Genomic DNA, 17,362 nt, shown 5'->3' with positions numbered 1-17,362 from the left:
TCTGGCAACCCTGGTTGGAGTGTTAGTAGTGTTGGCCAGCAATACGCTGAGGGACGGGTGTTTGTACAGTGTTTCAGGCAAGTGCGATAAGTTGTATGCAATACTGAAATTGGAAATACAATTTGAATTAAAAAAAACTAAAAACATATACTTCTACATATAATGTGTTGAGGGAGGTGGTGGGAGGGAGGAATGTTGTGAGGTAAACAGCTGGTGAACCTGGGGCCTCCCTTGGGCCTTACCCCTGGCTTACCCCAGGCTTACCCCTGGCTTACCCCAGGCTTACCCCTGGCTTACCCCTGGCTTACCCCTGGCTTACCCATAGCATAACTGATTAATGATTGTTCTCAGTGTGTCACTTATTGTCTCACTTATTGATTTGGCCTGGGTTCCTATCCTGGCCGGGGAGGATTGACTGGGCACCAATCCTTAACTGTATGCCTCTGTTCACCCAGCAGTGAATGGGTACCTGGTTGTTAAACGATTTGGTGAGTTGTATTCCGGGGATGATTAAGGTTAAGGATCTGTTTGAAATAATATGCGTGCTAGTGGCTTTTCAAGAATGTAAGAACTTTCTTGTATGTACTGTATTGGGTACTGGGAAGCATTCCGCTACGTCTTGCCCTCACTGGGAGTCAAACTCGGGGTTCCATCAATTATGAACCAACTGTGCTGATCGACTCATTTATGGTCCAATTTAATGTGGGATATTCAATCATGGTTCACCTAACCTATCCTGGGATAGTCTAATCCAGCCTATCAAGTAAAATATATATTTTTTTAGAAATTGGAAAAGGAGCTATGTGCAAAATGCCTTTGTATGATATGATTGTACCCCATGTTAAGTATGGTGGATATGGTAATGTAGCCCACAGTTTTGTCTGCAAATTTTCATTTAAAAAATACAGTACTGTACTGTAAATTCGTACAGTATTCTGTACCGTTGTCCACCCACAATACAGTACACAATTAGCTATGGATCACTTCATACAGAATATGATTATCATGAGGTATAAGACCTATCAACCGACCCCACAATGTGTGACAGGCTACAGATTTTCTAGTGATGTACATAACCATTAAAAATATAATACTGAACATTACATAGGGTTTTCCATTGCTTATATATATGACATGACAGTACTTCATACAATTTGATTTATGCCTTTTACACATATTGGTAATGTTTGGTTAGGTTAGGCTAAATTTATAAATCTGTGTTCACTCCTTCTCTTACATGAAGTGACCTGGGTCCACTTCTTCTGTACTGTATTTCCAATTTCCAGGACTAAACAGGGCTGGGCAGCTGGCAGGATTGCACCAAGTGTCACTATTGTATACACTTTGGTATATCTTGTTTTTATTTTTAATTGTTTTTAGGTAAAATGCAAAAGTTATATTAGGTTATAATGTGTTACCCAGTATCTAAATAAGTGCCTGTTAATAAATAAATGATGATAATAGTAATAAACTAGAGGGTTTGATTAAAATTTGTATGTAGCAGATATACAGTACACATTTATAATTTTATAAATCTACTAATCATGCTATGTTTGTAGGTGAAGGCTTGTCTGTGGGTATCAGGGCAAGCTGTAAAAAAAATTCTAGCTGGTGAAACCTCAAATTTTTTACAGATGGGTGATCATGGCCATGGAAGGGGAAGAGGGAAGCAGAAAGGTGGTGGTCGTGGAGCACGGAGTAACTCAAAGCCTGGAATAGGCTCGCTCGCAGACAGTGAAGGGTTCTGGGCTCATTGCAGTGTTAAGTCAGTCTCACTTGGAAAGGCTGGTGGTGGGAGAGGCAACACATCCTCTCAGAAAGTGGTCCACAAACCAGAAAGCATGGAAGCAGAAACTGAGTGAGTTACTGTATTATTTTATTGTAACAATGTAAATACTGTACAATGAAAGAATAAAAAATAGGATGTTGTATATACTGTAATTATAATACAGCTGTACAGTAATATAATAATTAACTTCTATTTGAGATAATTATTTTTTTTTACCTCATTAGTATTACTCTCTCTCTAGTGACCTCAATAAGGACAGGAAGCCAGTGGCTTGTCAAAGGTTTCCCCCATTTGTCCTGATTTTATTAAGGTGGATTTTGAATTGTAGCAGTGTTTTGCAATTTATGGATTTGGCGGGTAGGTGGTTCACTGGTTTACAACCTAATGGGTGAAAAAGTGTTGTCTCTTTTCAGTCCTACACTGTGGCTTCTTGAGCTTGAAACCATTGCTCCTTGTTTGTGTTACATCTGACCATTTAAAGTAGAGCTCAAGATCGGTATCTTCCGAATTGTTTAATATTGTAAAAATTTTGATGACGACCTTGTCATGTCTGGTTTGCAGTGTTGTTAGCTCTGTGGCCCTCAACTGTTCCTGGTATGAAAGTTGACTTGGTTCTGGAATGATTTTTGTCACTTTGTGTTAAACTTTCTCTAAAGCAGATACGTCTTTCTAAAGATGAGGCCTCCATGCTTGGATACAATAATCTAAGTGAGGATGCATTAGAGATACAGTTGAATAGCTACTTTTCTTTTCCTTAAAAGTCCTGCTTCACATCTGTTATTACCTAGCAGTGTGCTGTGATGAATAATTTTCTTGGGTGTGGAGGTGCTGTGTTGTGTGTGTAAGACTGGTGAATTGGACTGGCCATATTTTAATATTTGTTATCCTTTTCCAATACAGTATAATTTAATTCCCTGTGTTGGGGACAGGAAGCCAGAGTGTATTCATACACATTTGACTTTTATCGAGGTCCCCCCCCCCCCCCCCCCTCTGCCAAATTACTGACCCCTGCCCAAGATGCAACTCCACAACAAGTTGACTGACTCCTGAGTATCTACTCACTGCTAGGTGAACAGGAGCATCAGGTGAAAGGAAATGTGCCCAACTATTTCTGTCCCACCAGGGATTCGAACCCGGAATTCTTGATTGTGTGTCGAGAGCAAACCCAACTGTACAATCGGGTATTATACTGTACTTCCTAACTTGCTTGGAACTTGTTTGTAACTGCCCTATAAAAGAGGGAAATGAGATGTGATGTGTATTGGCTTCTTCAAGTATGACTTAATTTATTCTACATCTGATTTCTACTGTTAAAATTATTTTAAATGATTTAAAATGATTACTGGTATAGTACTTATGAATATTGTCAGGATTGGCGAGAGGAAGTTTGCTGCTGCGTGCAAAGAAATCCAGCAGTCAGTGGAGCGCTATATGGCTTCTCACCATTTTGAAGACTCGGAAGATGATGATGATGATGATGAGGACGACCTTGAGGAAAATAATATACTTGGTCAGTGAGCAGTTTTGAATTAAAAATGTAATTTTTTCAGGAAAGGAAAAACATGGTTATTTTATATGGTATTTAATACAGTAAAGTATTTTGAAAAGGTAAATACAGTATTTTATTTAGCTGCTATAAAGTATAAAATGAAAAGAATAGTTATAATTCAGGGGACTTATGAATTTAGTATATAATTAGTGTAAAATAAAGCTTGTAAGAATTTGAAGAGCTGGAAATGATCACAATTATTTTAAATTTCAACTATTCTTTTTTACCCCCCTCCCCCCCCCCAAAAAAAAAAAAAAAAAATTGCTGTCATAAAAATCCAGAGTTGACTGTAATGAAATGCCCCTTGTCTTGGTGGATACCTTGCTGGCTCCATGAGCTACCCACCCCCTATAAGCTTCAAACCTAGGATACCACACTAGGCTCAAAGATTCATAAGCTCCTATTGGATGCCAGTACCAGAATCTGGCCCCCTCCATAGAGGTAAAGGGAGTCTGGGAGTATTAGACCACCACAGTAATCTGAAAGAAAAAATCACCAGAAATGTAGGGTACAACAAAAGCAACTACATACAAAACATTGGCAACCGAGACATGAACATGCACATGCTTGTAATCGGCACTTGACTGCTAGTTATTGACAACCACTCGCCATAGACAAGTGGGCACTCACATGGGTGGCACTTGAATGAAACCTCCTCTGAATATTGCAGAAGAAAGGAAGAATGGGACTGGGGAGTTACCAAGGGATCCACCAGAAAGAGGCATTTTATTACATTCAACAATGTACTTTTATGAAAGTGGTTATTACTGCAAACAAACATAATTTTTGTTTAGTTCTGTTCAGAGTCTGTTTCCTGAGACTTGAGAACAGTGTGTGTTTAGCTTTGTTTACATTCCTTCACAGAACGTGTATATGGACAGTATGGAACAGAGAAAGACCAAAGTCGCACGCAGCAGTATCTTCAGGAAGCATTCAAAACAGGTGCTCTCGTGTGTCTCATCTGCATTGAGAACATCAAACGCTCTGATTCAGTATGTTATCATTCTTTTTAATTGAATGATCACTGAATTTACATACATTATTATTACAACCATATTTTTCACTTTGAAGAGGTTGAAAGGTAATCATCCAAAGAAAGTTGGTAAAGTAAAAGGTTATTAAATAATACAAAATTAGAAATATCATTCATCCGTTCATTATGTAGGTTTAGGGGCTATTCAAGCCTGTGCCACCTCTTGGGTGCATTAATCTTCATCAATCAATCAATTGCATAGATATAAATCACAATATGTAGCATCAGGGATAAATAAATGCACAAAATTCTGAATAAAAGACTAATTCAGGGTTTAATAGCTGCAGGCCCCTAATACTGTACAAATATCATCACATAATAAAAGCAATTACAAAATGATAGAATTTTTTCATGGGTCTCTGTCAATGCTATTACAGTACATCTATATAACTATATTAACATCATTAGTATACAAATGGGTATAATAACAAAAATCATCATGTGATGACAAGTTTAGTGGCCTAGGGGGATCTACAAATGATAACTGTTTTGGGGTTTAAATTACTAATTCTGAGCTCAGTGGTTTTGTTGCATCCTTTCTTTCCTGTATAAGGTTTTCCAGGGTTTCTGAGAATTTAGTGTCTATGTTCTACAACTACTTCAGAGCAGAACAACTGCACAGTGAAAATTATTTTGTAAAACAAATAGCTGCTCTGCTTATAACAATTCAGCAATTGTAAATAAGTGCAACCTTTCCTGTACAAACTGTATGTGACTAGATTTGATTTTTAATTTGCTGAAATTTACTCTATGCTGCATCTCAGTATTGCAACATTTAAAAAAAATTCTATCCTTGAATCTCTTTGCATTGAGAGTTTTGCTTACCAACACTTTCAGGTAAGTTGGTGATAGCTGCTAGGTATGAACTTATCGCATTTCACTTAACAATCACTGATGGTTATCCTTTTGCAGATCTGGAGCTGTGGTGAATGTTATAGCAGCTTCCATGTGAGTTGTGTACAGAAATGGGCAAAGGACAGTATTTACCAGATGGCTGAAGCTCAGGCTGATACCAATGAGAAAATAGATAAATCTTGCCTTAAATGGTGCTGGTAAGGATTACAGCTTTATGTATATTCATGCATAAATACATGCTGGGGCATTGTGTTACTGTATTGTTTGGTTTCTAGTGTGTTGTAGCAGAAAATCTAAATTAGTGTTTTTTCTCATATTTTTCCAAAATAATAACTTGAGAAATATAGACACTTAGCAATTTGGTTGACAACTGGAATAGATGCTGTGATGACAGGGTCTATTGCAGTACAGCATTTTGATTTAAAGATTCTGGGTTACCATCAGTAGGTGTCAGAATGGTTAATTTTAAGTGATTGAAATATTCTAACTTTAGTGCAGATGAAACTGTTTTTGTCACCCCGTCTCTTTCTTTGGCTATGGTGTAGGTGGACCTGTTTCAGCTCCTGCTTGTATTAGAGCCTCACCTCTGGTTCTGGGTCTCCTCCTCGGTTGAAATTTGAGGTTCCTGTTTCTTCCTTGCTAGCTGTATTTCGTTGTCTGTATTTTTGTCAAAAAATAAAAAATAAAAGCTCCAACCCCATTATATCTGAGCTTGATCATGACCATGCGAAATAAAAAGGGACACTGTCCTATAAAAAAACCTGTTGCCTGATAGGCTGTCACCTATAAAGGAGATTTAGCCAAGACCAGCTATGAGAAACCTTTTAACAGGGATGAAAACGATCATCAACCCAACAGATGTAATGATGGAGACAAAAAATTTCCATTGGTATGAATCAAAGCATACAAACACCCACACCACAGCAGCAGACTCAGAGGAGGGTTCCTTAACACCCCCAACATGAGGCAAGCAGGAAACAATCAGCTGGAAGACTAGGTTAGGGGAGAGGCAACATATGAAATTCATATCTAACTCCTCCCCCCCCCCTTCCCCTCACCTGGAAAATTGCAGTGAAGGCAGCAAACCACAGCCATACCATGAGCCGCAAAGAAATTCACCACATGGGTCCGAAGAAAAACACATACCACTCCAACCACTAGGCTCCAGCAGAGGAGCCAAAGCATAAACACAGCCTGAAGACAGGCCTCTTAAGAGGAGGAATACCCCAAGCAACAGACACCTGAATCTTCTAAAGGAATATAACCAAGTGCAATGCCAGTGGCAATTAAAGAAGGCAACTCTAATTGCATGCAACTGTGGCAAAATGTGAATTTAGGCATACACAACAGGAAGGTCAAAATACATACATATGAAGCCTGAAAAAGAGGACCAAACACAAGCCTCTAGACTAGTCAGTGTCCCAAAAGGAAGGCAAACACTTGGCTGAGGATCCAGCCTGGAGAGTAGGGTAGTACTGTACCCTGACTCACTAGGCAAGTGAATGAGGTGGTTAGTTTGTTGGTATCCTCGGGTGGCCAGGGCTGTTATCTGGTGGCAAGCGAGTGCTACTAACTAGCAGTTGTCTGCCGCTAACGAGTATGCATATACAGTAGTTCACATCAAGGTTGCCAGTGTTGCCTATGCAGTTGCTTGTTTTGATACACTCTACATTTCTGGTGTTTTTGTCTTTTGATTATTGGTATGTCTTGTACCCTAGATTATTCTTACCTCTATTTAGTGGGCTAGATTTCAGTACTGGTCTCAGCAAGCAGTTCTGACTCTTTGAGCCTGGTGTGGTATGCAAGGTTTGTTGGGTCCCAGGTTGGTAACCTGTGGAGCTACTGAGGGATCCTTCCCAGAAACAAAAATGCAATGGCATGTGCTCATTATACTACCTGAACTCATTATAGTTCCTGTTTTCACTACAGTACTCATAGTCATTAGACCATATATTTATTAGAATAACCTGTTTATATCCTAAAATATGATGGGCCAGATATGTTTCTTAATTTTCCCGCATGCAATTGAAAGCTATCTAGTCTTATTAGATATTACATAATGCAAACACCTAGATAAATCAAATAAATACAGGTAATGTACAGCAACAAAAGTACCATAATTTCAAGTGTTCCCATTTCCACAGCCCTAAGTGCCGGAATGAGTACACACAGTCCGTCATTCCTACCAAGTACCTATGTTTTTGTGGTCAAAAAGTGGATCCTCAATTTGACCCGTGGCTCATACCTCACTCTTGTGGCGAAACTTGTCGGAAGAAACTACAGCCACTCTGTGGTCACACCTGCCTACTCCTCTGTCACCCTGGTATGTTATATTTATGGAGTCTGAAGATTCTTTCCATTTCTCCATCCTATCCTAAATCCATATCCATATATCCCTTACAAGTGCGATAGTCATAATGAGTTAGTGCTTTCTCCTGATAATTTCCATGCCTTGCCTTACCTTTCCAGATACAAATTCACATTTTCATAAATTCTGGCATGTGAGTTGATATCTAGTCAGTAATTTTCTCTTTATGCAAGTATTGAGTTAATCTTTTATATGATATTTGTGCCTAATGGTTTATTGGTGTTTAACTTTTTTTTTTAATGGCTCATATTTATAAACTAAATCTATTTGTTTAATCCTTAATAGGAAAGTATTTGGAGGAAATTATATGCTTATAATCTTAAAATTTATAATTTCATAAAGTCAAACAGTACAGTATATGTAATTATGTTGCTTCACTCTTTATATACTATGCACATCTGATTTTCAAATTAGTTATGCTTCTAGTTCTCACAAAACACTTGTAACTGCGATCCTCAGGTCCATGTCCACCGTGTCCCAAAACCGTCACAAACACGTGTCACTGTGGCCAGCGGCCTCCACAGACCCGACGGTGCTCCTCCAAAACATGGTCCTGTGGCCAGCCATGCGAAAAAATCCTCAGCTGTGGTCAACACTCGTGCCAAGATGCTTGCCATCCTGGAGAATGTAAACCATGTCCCAGACAGAGTCGTCAGCCATGTTGCTGTGGCAACAGCATTCAATTAAGAGAATGTGCTAACCCAGTCTGGCAGTGTGATAAGGTTAAGCTTTGTTCTACAATTTTGCATAATCTTTAAAATTTGCAATATATCTTAAACAACTGAATAGTAATTTTAATTCAGTTTTATTGGAGGGAGGGGGGGACAGGCAGCCATAGTATGCATATACGTTAGGCTGGTTCGAGGTCCCTCTAAGGTCGAACTACTGTCCCCTTCCAGGAAGCAACTAAACAGTTGGCTGCCTTCCTAATACCTATCTACTTCTAGGTGAACAGTGGCATTAAGTGAAAGGAAACGTGCCCAACCATATTAGTCCTGCCTGGGATTCAAACCCAGGATTCCTGATTGTGAGCTGAGAACAATATTGTATAATGAAAGTTAACATACCTGTGTTCAAATTTGTACTTTGAATATAGTATACAATACAGTACTGTACTAACCATACAGATGTTCATGATAATCATTAGTAAAAATTGCATGTATAGTAGTAGCACCTAATTATCTTCAATATCATACATTGTGAGGATAGATTGCAGTAAGGACCAGTATTATTTACTTAAGCTGGTGTATGTTAGACACTAGATGTATCTTTCTACAGTTCATGTAAGGGGGGGAGGGGCACTTTTTCAGAAAATGCGAGTTAAAAATAACAGTACAGTACTAGGGACATTGCTAGGCATAGTCTGCATAAAGTTAATGCAAAAACATATATTTTTGTTAATTTATATTGAAATAATTATAGATTGAAATTTTTTAAGTAATATTTTTTGCCCTTAATTGATTAGAAAGAATAAAATGAGAGAATCGGATCCTTAATTGATATTAAGAATGCTGAAGGATTACTGATTCAAGTACAGTACTGAGTTACAGGCCCAAATCTTGTAATACTGCAATACTTCTACTAATATTATCATTATTATTATTATTATGATTATAATTACAGTAACACCAAAAAACTTGTATAACCTATTTTTGTGTTCATTTTGTGTTTGTATTTACATGTATAATATCTCAAACACGTGATAATTTTTAGGGACATCAAATGTCAAACTGCAACACTAAATACACGCTCCATATTTTATGAACTTTTATATTTTTAGGTGTGTAATAAACAACATAGTTGTGGCCATCATTTGTGCCAGAAAGTGTGCCACAGTGGAGATTGTGGCAAGTGTCCAGAAAGTGGCGTTCGCACATGTCCTTGTGGGAAAACGTCTCACACTCTTCCGTGCACACGAGACATTCCAACATGTGGCGACACCTGTGGCAAAGAGCTGGCATGTGGAGTGCACTTTTGTGCTGAGCGCTGTCACAAGGGACCATGTCCAATTGTAAGACACTTTTAAGTTTTTTTTTTGTTCTTTGGTATTTCTTAAATAACTTGGACAAAATTTTACCCTACTTGCACGAATTGTATATACTGTATTAAGAAATTCAAGTTAAAAACATAGAGTAGGTGCTCCATAGTTAGTACAGGTAATAAAAGAGAACAAAGTAATTTATAAAACTTTTTTTTTATCTGGCAGAACAGTATATGCTTCATTCTGAGTTCTAGGAATGTTAGAATGATAGAATTCTTGAATACTTTATCTCAATATTTTAATTGCTGTGATTAATCCTAGCAACATCTCGTAAAGTGATAATGTTATAAGTAAAAAAATTGTATTTGTGATGGCAAAACTAACTAAAGTACTGTACACTAATATCATAATTTGCTTGGCTTTATTCTCAATAATATTTTATCATCCACTTACATTTTTTGTGTACCAGTATACAAATTTTGGATATAGGTACAGGTGTATTACCTTTTCAGTGCCAGATAATATTAGTTTGTTGTGTTGCTTAAAAAGTTATGCTTATTTGGTCTATTGACTGAATCTTTATCATTGATACAATTGTCATTGTCACCTTTAAAATATTTTTATAACATCTAGCCTGCATACTTTATGGAATGATACATAGGTATGACAGTGGGTTACTAGAGATATGATTCAAATACAGTATGCTGTATGAAGTTCATTGTCAAGTCACTGATATAAAATAAAATTGATCACGGTGCCCAGTTTTTACATCATACAAAGTGCTTGTATTCACCCAGTCAACATTTGTAGTGCCTTCAGTTTCGGGTGAAGCAGTGTCGGTGTGGGACACGGAAAAAGGAAATGGCCTGCAGCAAGGAGCTTACGTGTGAAATCAAATGCAAGAAACTGAGAGATTGCAGGCGACACACATGTAGCAGAAAGGTAATTCAAATATAGATGTGTTTAAATTGAATTTAGTCCAATAAGTTACATAATTTGTGTTGCAATTGGTTAAGAATGTGTTCTGAAAGTGTGCTAGTTTTCCAGATTTCAAGTATTTATTCTTGTATGAAGTTTCATAGTTTGATATAGATCAGCTAAACCTTTGCTGTGGAGAACACAAAACGGAACAGCGAGAGGCAGTGATAAATATTTGTTAAACGGCATAACTTGATGAATTGTTACGTTCTCCTTTTCATACATTTGTTCAAGAAGAAATGTTTAGTTAACATAGGGATTTCACCATGGATATAGTGATTAATATATACTAGTAATTATATGAAAACATTTATATGATGGTCAGTGATGCAATAAGATAGACTTGGTTGGTGGACAATTCCCTAGCCATGGTGAGGCCTACTACTCCTATTCACTTCGTGCAATAAGTCATCACTCTTGTACCTGTGCCAGAAACTGTGGGTGATCTTCTGGCTACACGGGGGCCCTCTGTAGGGTTCTCACGTAAAATATCAAAATTACCTTGATTTGTGTGTGTGCCTTCTAGACTCAAGTACTGGGCTACTGCCTCACATTATTTCCTAATTCTTCACTGATGATGGCTTATCTTTAGTGCTGTGTGGGAGACTGCCCAAACTGTGAGCAGCCGTGTGGTCGGACTTTAGTGTGTCGCAGTCACAAATGTGAGAGTCGTTGTCACCAAGGACCATGTTATCCATGCACAGTGACACATACTATATCTTGTGCTTGTGGAGCCAGCAAAATCACCGTCCCATGTGGTAGAGAGAGGACCACTAAGCCTCCCAAGTGCTCCAAACAATGCAAGTACGTTGCTCATATTGTATGGTAATACTTTTCTTTTCGTAAAGTGGCATGATATACTGTACTTTATTTTGCATTAATACCTTCAAAAGTATTAGTTAATAAAATAAAATGGCATTAGTTTGACTTTGTTGTTTACAGTATTGTACTTGATAGTGTTGTTGCATTTTCATTAAATTAATGATTTTTATCAAAATTAGCTCTTACTAAGCATATATTTGAATTATAATAATGAGCTCTACAAAATTTGGATTTATAGACAAGTGCAGAATTAGTTCATTGAATAATTTATTCAAGCTAGTTGAATAAATTAATAATAATAAATTTAGATTGTCGTAACCAGTAACCAGTCACTGTTGAGCTCATTCAAGTACAGGTATTTAAATTTGCAGAAAGAATTAAGAAACCAATTCTTTCAATTTGCAGGTTGCCTTCTATATGCCACCACCCACAGCAGTTGAAGCACAAGTGTCACCAAGGACCATGTCCTACCTGCCGTATAGTATGTGGAATGAAGCTTCAGTGTGGACATATTTGCCCAGTGCCTTGTCATGATGCAGTTCCTGTAAAGGTAATGTAATGTTTCTCAACTTATGCACTGCTACTCCAAGAGGTATGAGATCTGCTGAATGTTCATTGGATCATTGTAGAGTCACATAGAATTTACAGTAGTCGGCACTAGTACCACAGGAAATATAGTGCCCATAGACCGTTTTTGGGGTTCTTGGGAGTTATTGCAGACTAAGTCAATCCAGACTTTGAAATATCTCGATTGTCATTGTCTGTTGTTAATCTGAAGCACTTCAAAATGATCCTGCAAAGCTGCCATAGTCCCTGTTGTACGAGTGTCGCACAAATTCCCCCTGGCCATCTAATGAAAAGCTCCTGTGATGAAGCTTTTCAGAAGTTCAAGGCCATTTGTAAATTTACACCTAAACTACAGGACAGTATTGTGTGTTTAATATGAAAATGACTTGAACAAATTTGTTTGCATGGAATATGACATGCAGAGAGTTATGGCAACATACAATGATGATGATAATCTTACAATTTATAATGATGTTGCACAATAAGAACAAAAATTAATTTGTAAATTTATTTTATTTCCTTTCAATTTGAAGATTGTTGACACCAAGAAGAGAGCAGGACCTTGGGAGCCAGTGGTTGCTCCTCATATTGAAATCCAAAAGAAGCCGTGTCCTTCCTGTCAGGTGTGTTCAGGCATTATTCTTGTTCTTCAAAAATACCTTTTTTGAAGAACAAAATTATTAAAATTTTAAAAATAATTTATTTATATGTATTAGTATAATTTATACTTATAAAATTATAATTTATACTTAAATATAATTACCAGGTAAATATAATTGATACAAAATAAAATTGTTCTTCAATTCTTGGGCTGGACGGTAGAGCGCTGGTTTCGCTTCATGCCGGTCAGCGTTCAATCCCCGACCGTCCAAGTGGTTGGGCACCATTCCTTTCCCCCCATCCCATCCCAAATCCTTACCCTGATCCCTTCCAAGTGTTATATAGTCATAATGCCTTGGCACTTTCTCCTGAGAGATTCCTTCCCTTTCGGCCTAATTTTAAGGTGCAATTAATCATTGACTTTCATTCGTTAAAATATAATTTATCCCATTATTTTAGGTGCCAGTACCAACAAGATGCTTTGGTCAACATGAAAATCCAAACTGGCCATGCAGTGACCTTCGGCCATACTCTTGTGGACGGAAGTGTGGACGTGTGCTCGACTGCACCAACCACACATGTAAACGGGAGTGTCATGAGGTTGAGAATGCCCCAGATGACAAAAGAGCAGGCTCTAATTGTGCACCCTGTGAAGTACCTTGCTCGAAGGTTGGTGTATGTTGTGTAAATAATGCAGACCTATTGTATATACTCTGCTATAGTGATAGAGGCAAATTAAAGTTATACGAGGCTATTTTTTTTTTTTCTTTTTTTAGATTATGTAGTGAAATAGGTTACCATTAAATTGTCTATACATTTGACCTGTTTGAAGGATATTTTACTATTTATTGTAAATTGTGTGCAGCGTCGCCCAGAAGGGTGCAACCATGAATGTGGGAAAGCGTGCCATCCAGGGGATTGTGCATCATGTGAGAAACTGTTGAAAATCAAGTGTCACTGTGGCCTGAACCAGCTGTACTTGAAGTGTCACATCTGGAACACGGCACCACAAAAGAAACAGGAAATGCAGAGCTGCAAAAATCAATGTAACAAACTGGTAAGTTTCAGCATTTGAGTTTTTTTTTATTTTTTAGGCACATTTGATGCCAAAAGTTTTTTTCTAATTGAATTTTGTTCAATTTACAATTATTCCACTAAAGGACAAGAAATACACATATGAAATAGAATTGATAGATCATTAACCCTTAGGTGATGTTTTAGGTAAGTTGACATTTTTTGCTATAGAAATTTATGAGTTTTAGAGCATATGGCACTATCACAACCAAAAAGTAAAAAATTATTAAAAATATTAAGTACAATACCAGTATTTTTAATATTTCAATTACCCATATAATTTATGGAAAAAAGTCATTAAAGGAAATGGTTTAAGGAATTTAAGGAAAAGGAAAAAAATGGGAACCCTTAAAGTTACCTTAAATTCTATAGAATTTAGTTAATTTGAAATTCTGTATAACCAATGAAATGTATGAAATATTTTTGTAATATATTTGACCAAATATTAAATTTTTTAACTTTTTATTTTTTTTTTTTTAAAGGAAGAAATTATAAATGTATTTTTTCCTCTAATTTTTTAGAATTGTACCCAGAAAGGGTTAATGCTAAATTAAGACAAGTTATCTTGATTTATATCAGTGACGGAGCATTGGCTTGAGATAGTTTAGCTGACTATTGCCTAGATTGCAGTGTATGGCAATATCATTGTGTTCACAAGAGCCTCGGATGTGTACTTGCATTTGTATACACATGCCATGTGATACAGGTCAAGGACTTACTGTTTACATTATACCTGTTTTAAAATAATTTTTCAATTTTTAATGTGTTTTTGTGTATTTTCTTCCGTAAATTTGGCTTGGAAACTTGTTTTTAAAGAAAACATATATTTCCTGATAAAATGTATATCATTCATGAGTTAATTCGTCAAAAATATTGTTTACAGATGTCGTGCAACCACCGGTGTACGAAAGATTGCCACAGTGGTCCGTGCAGCAAGCCAGAAGACTGTCACAAGCGTGTAGCGGTCCGTTGTCCTTGTAAAAGACAGAGGAAAGATTTCTTGTGTCATCTTGTGTTAGCTGGGAAAGTTACCTTAGAATGTGATAATGTTTGTGTTGCAAAGATGGAGGAGAAGAAAAAGGTATGTTATATAACTATATTTGTCATATTTCTACACACGCGTCATTGTAGTTATGACTTTTTGTGACATTTTATAATGTAGTTTTGTTTAGTATATTTTCATAATTTGCTAAAATATTTTTTATTATCCTAGATGCTTTTCTGAATTATCTGGACATGTAGGTTTGCTCTCCTAATGCTTGTGCCCTTTTCATGGTAATTATCCATGTTCATTACCCTCGTAAACCTCTCCTATTTTTCACACCATACCAGTTTGAGATATAAATTTTGATATCCTTAAATCATTAGTTATCGTAAAAGGACATCAATAATTGGAGACATGGATGCAAACCATCTTTACTGTGAACGTCATACTCGGTAAACTCTGTGTTGTTCCCTCCAATAACAATATTCCTCAGTGGTGGCTCCAATAGGTAGTACAGTATAACTTATTCAATATGGATGTTTTACTCCCTTCGTGACATGATGAGAGAAATTCCATGTGTAATTTTCCACTTTTGATGACTGTTTGTTGTCTTCCCACCATTCTTAATCCTTGTAGAATCTACCTCAGCTATGATGACTTGGTATAATAATTAATTTATATGTTGTAGGTTGATAGGATTATTTTGTCTTGTAATATGGTAATGTATTTTTTCCATATTACAAGCCATAATAATTACATTTTGCCATATGCCTGGCAAAATGTACTTCATATGGTTTTTCCTGGATTATTTATAATTTGTCTATAATATTCTTACTCCTTGATGCTTTCACTTTTCAAGTGACCCTCTTTTTGTTCATTACCCAGAAAACACAAACCGTTACTGTTTCTATTTTCCACTTGTTACAACTTGTAATAAAGTTGTTACATCTTGGCTTAACTTGTTTATGACATATTAGAACGTTGCTACAACTTGCTATATTGGTTGTTATAGTTGGTTAGGAGGTGTTAAAACTTGTTCGAAAGTTGTACCAATGTCGTAGTTTCGGTGTGTGTTTGGCGGGTAATGCCTTCAGTTAATAGCAACATTCATCTTAGTGTTATATAAAAAAAAAAAGTGGACTAAAATTATGCATACATTTTTAAGGCGCAAGAAGAAGAAGAAAGGAGGAAAGCAGAAGAAGAGCAAGCAAGGCTAAAAAAGGAATTGGAAGAATATGAAAGGAAGGTGGAGGGTAAAAAGTCCAGACGTCGAAACAGGCGGCAACAGGACATAGAAGTAGAACCGACGTTCTGGGAGAAGTACGGGAAAATTGTATTGGCAAGTTCCATTCCAGTGGTTACAGTAGCTGTCTATTTGTTATATGACATGTAATAAGATAAATCTAGTCAACATTGGACTACTAAGTTACAGTATTTTTCTTTTGTAATGCACATCCTTTTGCATTGGGTAAATATAAGTTTTTGATTATTATACTAATAGAGTACAAGTAAAAGTATTCTTTGTTAATTATTTTCTATTAAATTAATTTTTTTAATTTGGGTTTTAATGTCACGTATTAAAATATACTGTCTTTTAGCATTAGAGATGGACCTGCACATCTTACACAAGTGTAATTTAGTGTGGATTCATCCATTTGGAAGCAAAATCAAAGAATGGGTATATGTAATGTACAAGTTAATTCCTGGCAAAACAAGCTTTTTCATTTTTTTGTTAATGCCCTACTTTATTAACATGTAGGAGCAAATAAAGCATTCATTTGCTCATTTGTAATCCATTTGTTCATTTCTACAACTGTTTAACATTAGAAGTTCATTGCAATTAACTTAAGCTTTGGAAACAACCTCGTATAATAAATATATTGGGTAAAGTTTGGTTAGTATTTATGTACATCAGAGGTCACAGATAGGGATAAAATATTTTGCAATGGCATCCACACCTGTTTTGCCACATTGACTGCCTTTGTTGGCACAAGTTGTTGGGACAAGCAACAACTCCAATTGTCCTCACCAATATTTCAACATTATTGACTGCATCCACTTGTCTCCTATCTCAGTGATTCACAGCTGCAGTGGAATGACTAAGGTTGTATTTTAAGGTAATTTTTTTTCCTGAGGTACACAACTCATCTCGAGTCTCCACCATATAAGAAGGGACTTTATATTTTTGTTTCGCCTGTTCCTTTCCCTCTCAGCCCATACCTTGCATGAATTACTGTACTTTCAAATCACTTATGTGGAAAGGTATCAATTAATACTAAGGCATCTAGTAGGTACTTCCATAAAACCTTTTTATATGGCTTTCAACAATGCATAAGCTTTTTGGCAAGTCCACGCAGTGCTTTTTCACACGTTAAAGGGGAGGGTAGAGACTATTTGCCATCCAAATATGTTAATACACATGTTGTGTAGCGCTGATTTGTTGTTTAAGTTGTATTTGAGCTTCATAATTACAACCAAAGATCAAAGGGAATGAATGTACCCAAGTACACAAGTATATACGTGTGTGTTTGAAATGTTATTTTGTCCATCCAAATGTTACTCTTGCTGCACAATGAAACCAAAGGTAAAGTTGTTGATTATGTATAAAAATCTAAAGAAAATTAATCAATACTGCATTTAGCAATGTAGATGACAGGAATATATTTAATGCTTTATATTGTGCATTACATCTTTTGTTATTAGTTTTAGTCTGCACTGATTATGTATTTTGATAAAATAATTCATAAAATGTAACATATTA

General features: G+C 36.5%; 1 protein-coding gene across 1 annotated transcript; it reads left to right on the top strand.

Annotated features, from left to right (window-relative positions):
* On the top strand, positions 1 to 17,362 carry LOC123765019 (NF-X1-type zinc finger protein NFXL1). Its single transcript, XM_045753366.2, has 16 exons — positions 1 to 77; positions 1,635 to 1,858; positions 3,160 to 3,299; positions 4,203 to 4,330; positions 5,284 to 5,423; positions 7,371 to 7,549; positions 8,054 to 8,316; positions 9,375 to 9,605; positions 10,386 to 10,517; positions 11,146 to 11,357; positions 11,781 to 11,925; positions 12,476 to 12,565; positions 13,002 to 13,211; positions 13,408 to 13,599; positions 14,500 to 14,697; positions 15,767 to 17,362. Exons 2-16 carry the CDS (start codon positions 1,635 to 1,637, stop codon positions 15,992 to 15,994), a joined length of 2,712 nt encoding a protein of 903 aa, XP_045609322.2. The 5' UTR covers positions 1 to 77; the 3' UTR covers positions 15,995 to 17,362.

The sequence above is a fragment of the Procambarus clarkii genome, chromosome 29 (assembly GCF_040958095.1).
Source record: "Procambarus clarkii isolate CNS0578487 chromosome 29, FALCON_Pclarkii_2.0, whole genome shotgun sequence".
Classification (NCBI taxonomy): domain Eukaryota; kingdom Metazoa; phylum Arthropoda; class Malacostraca; order Decapoda; family Cambaridae; genus Procambarus; species Procambarus clarkii.
This window is presented reverse-complemented; position numbering and strand designations above follow the sequence as displayed.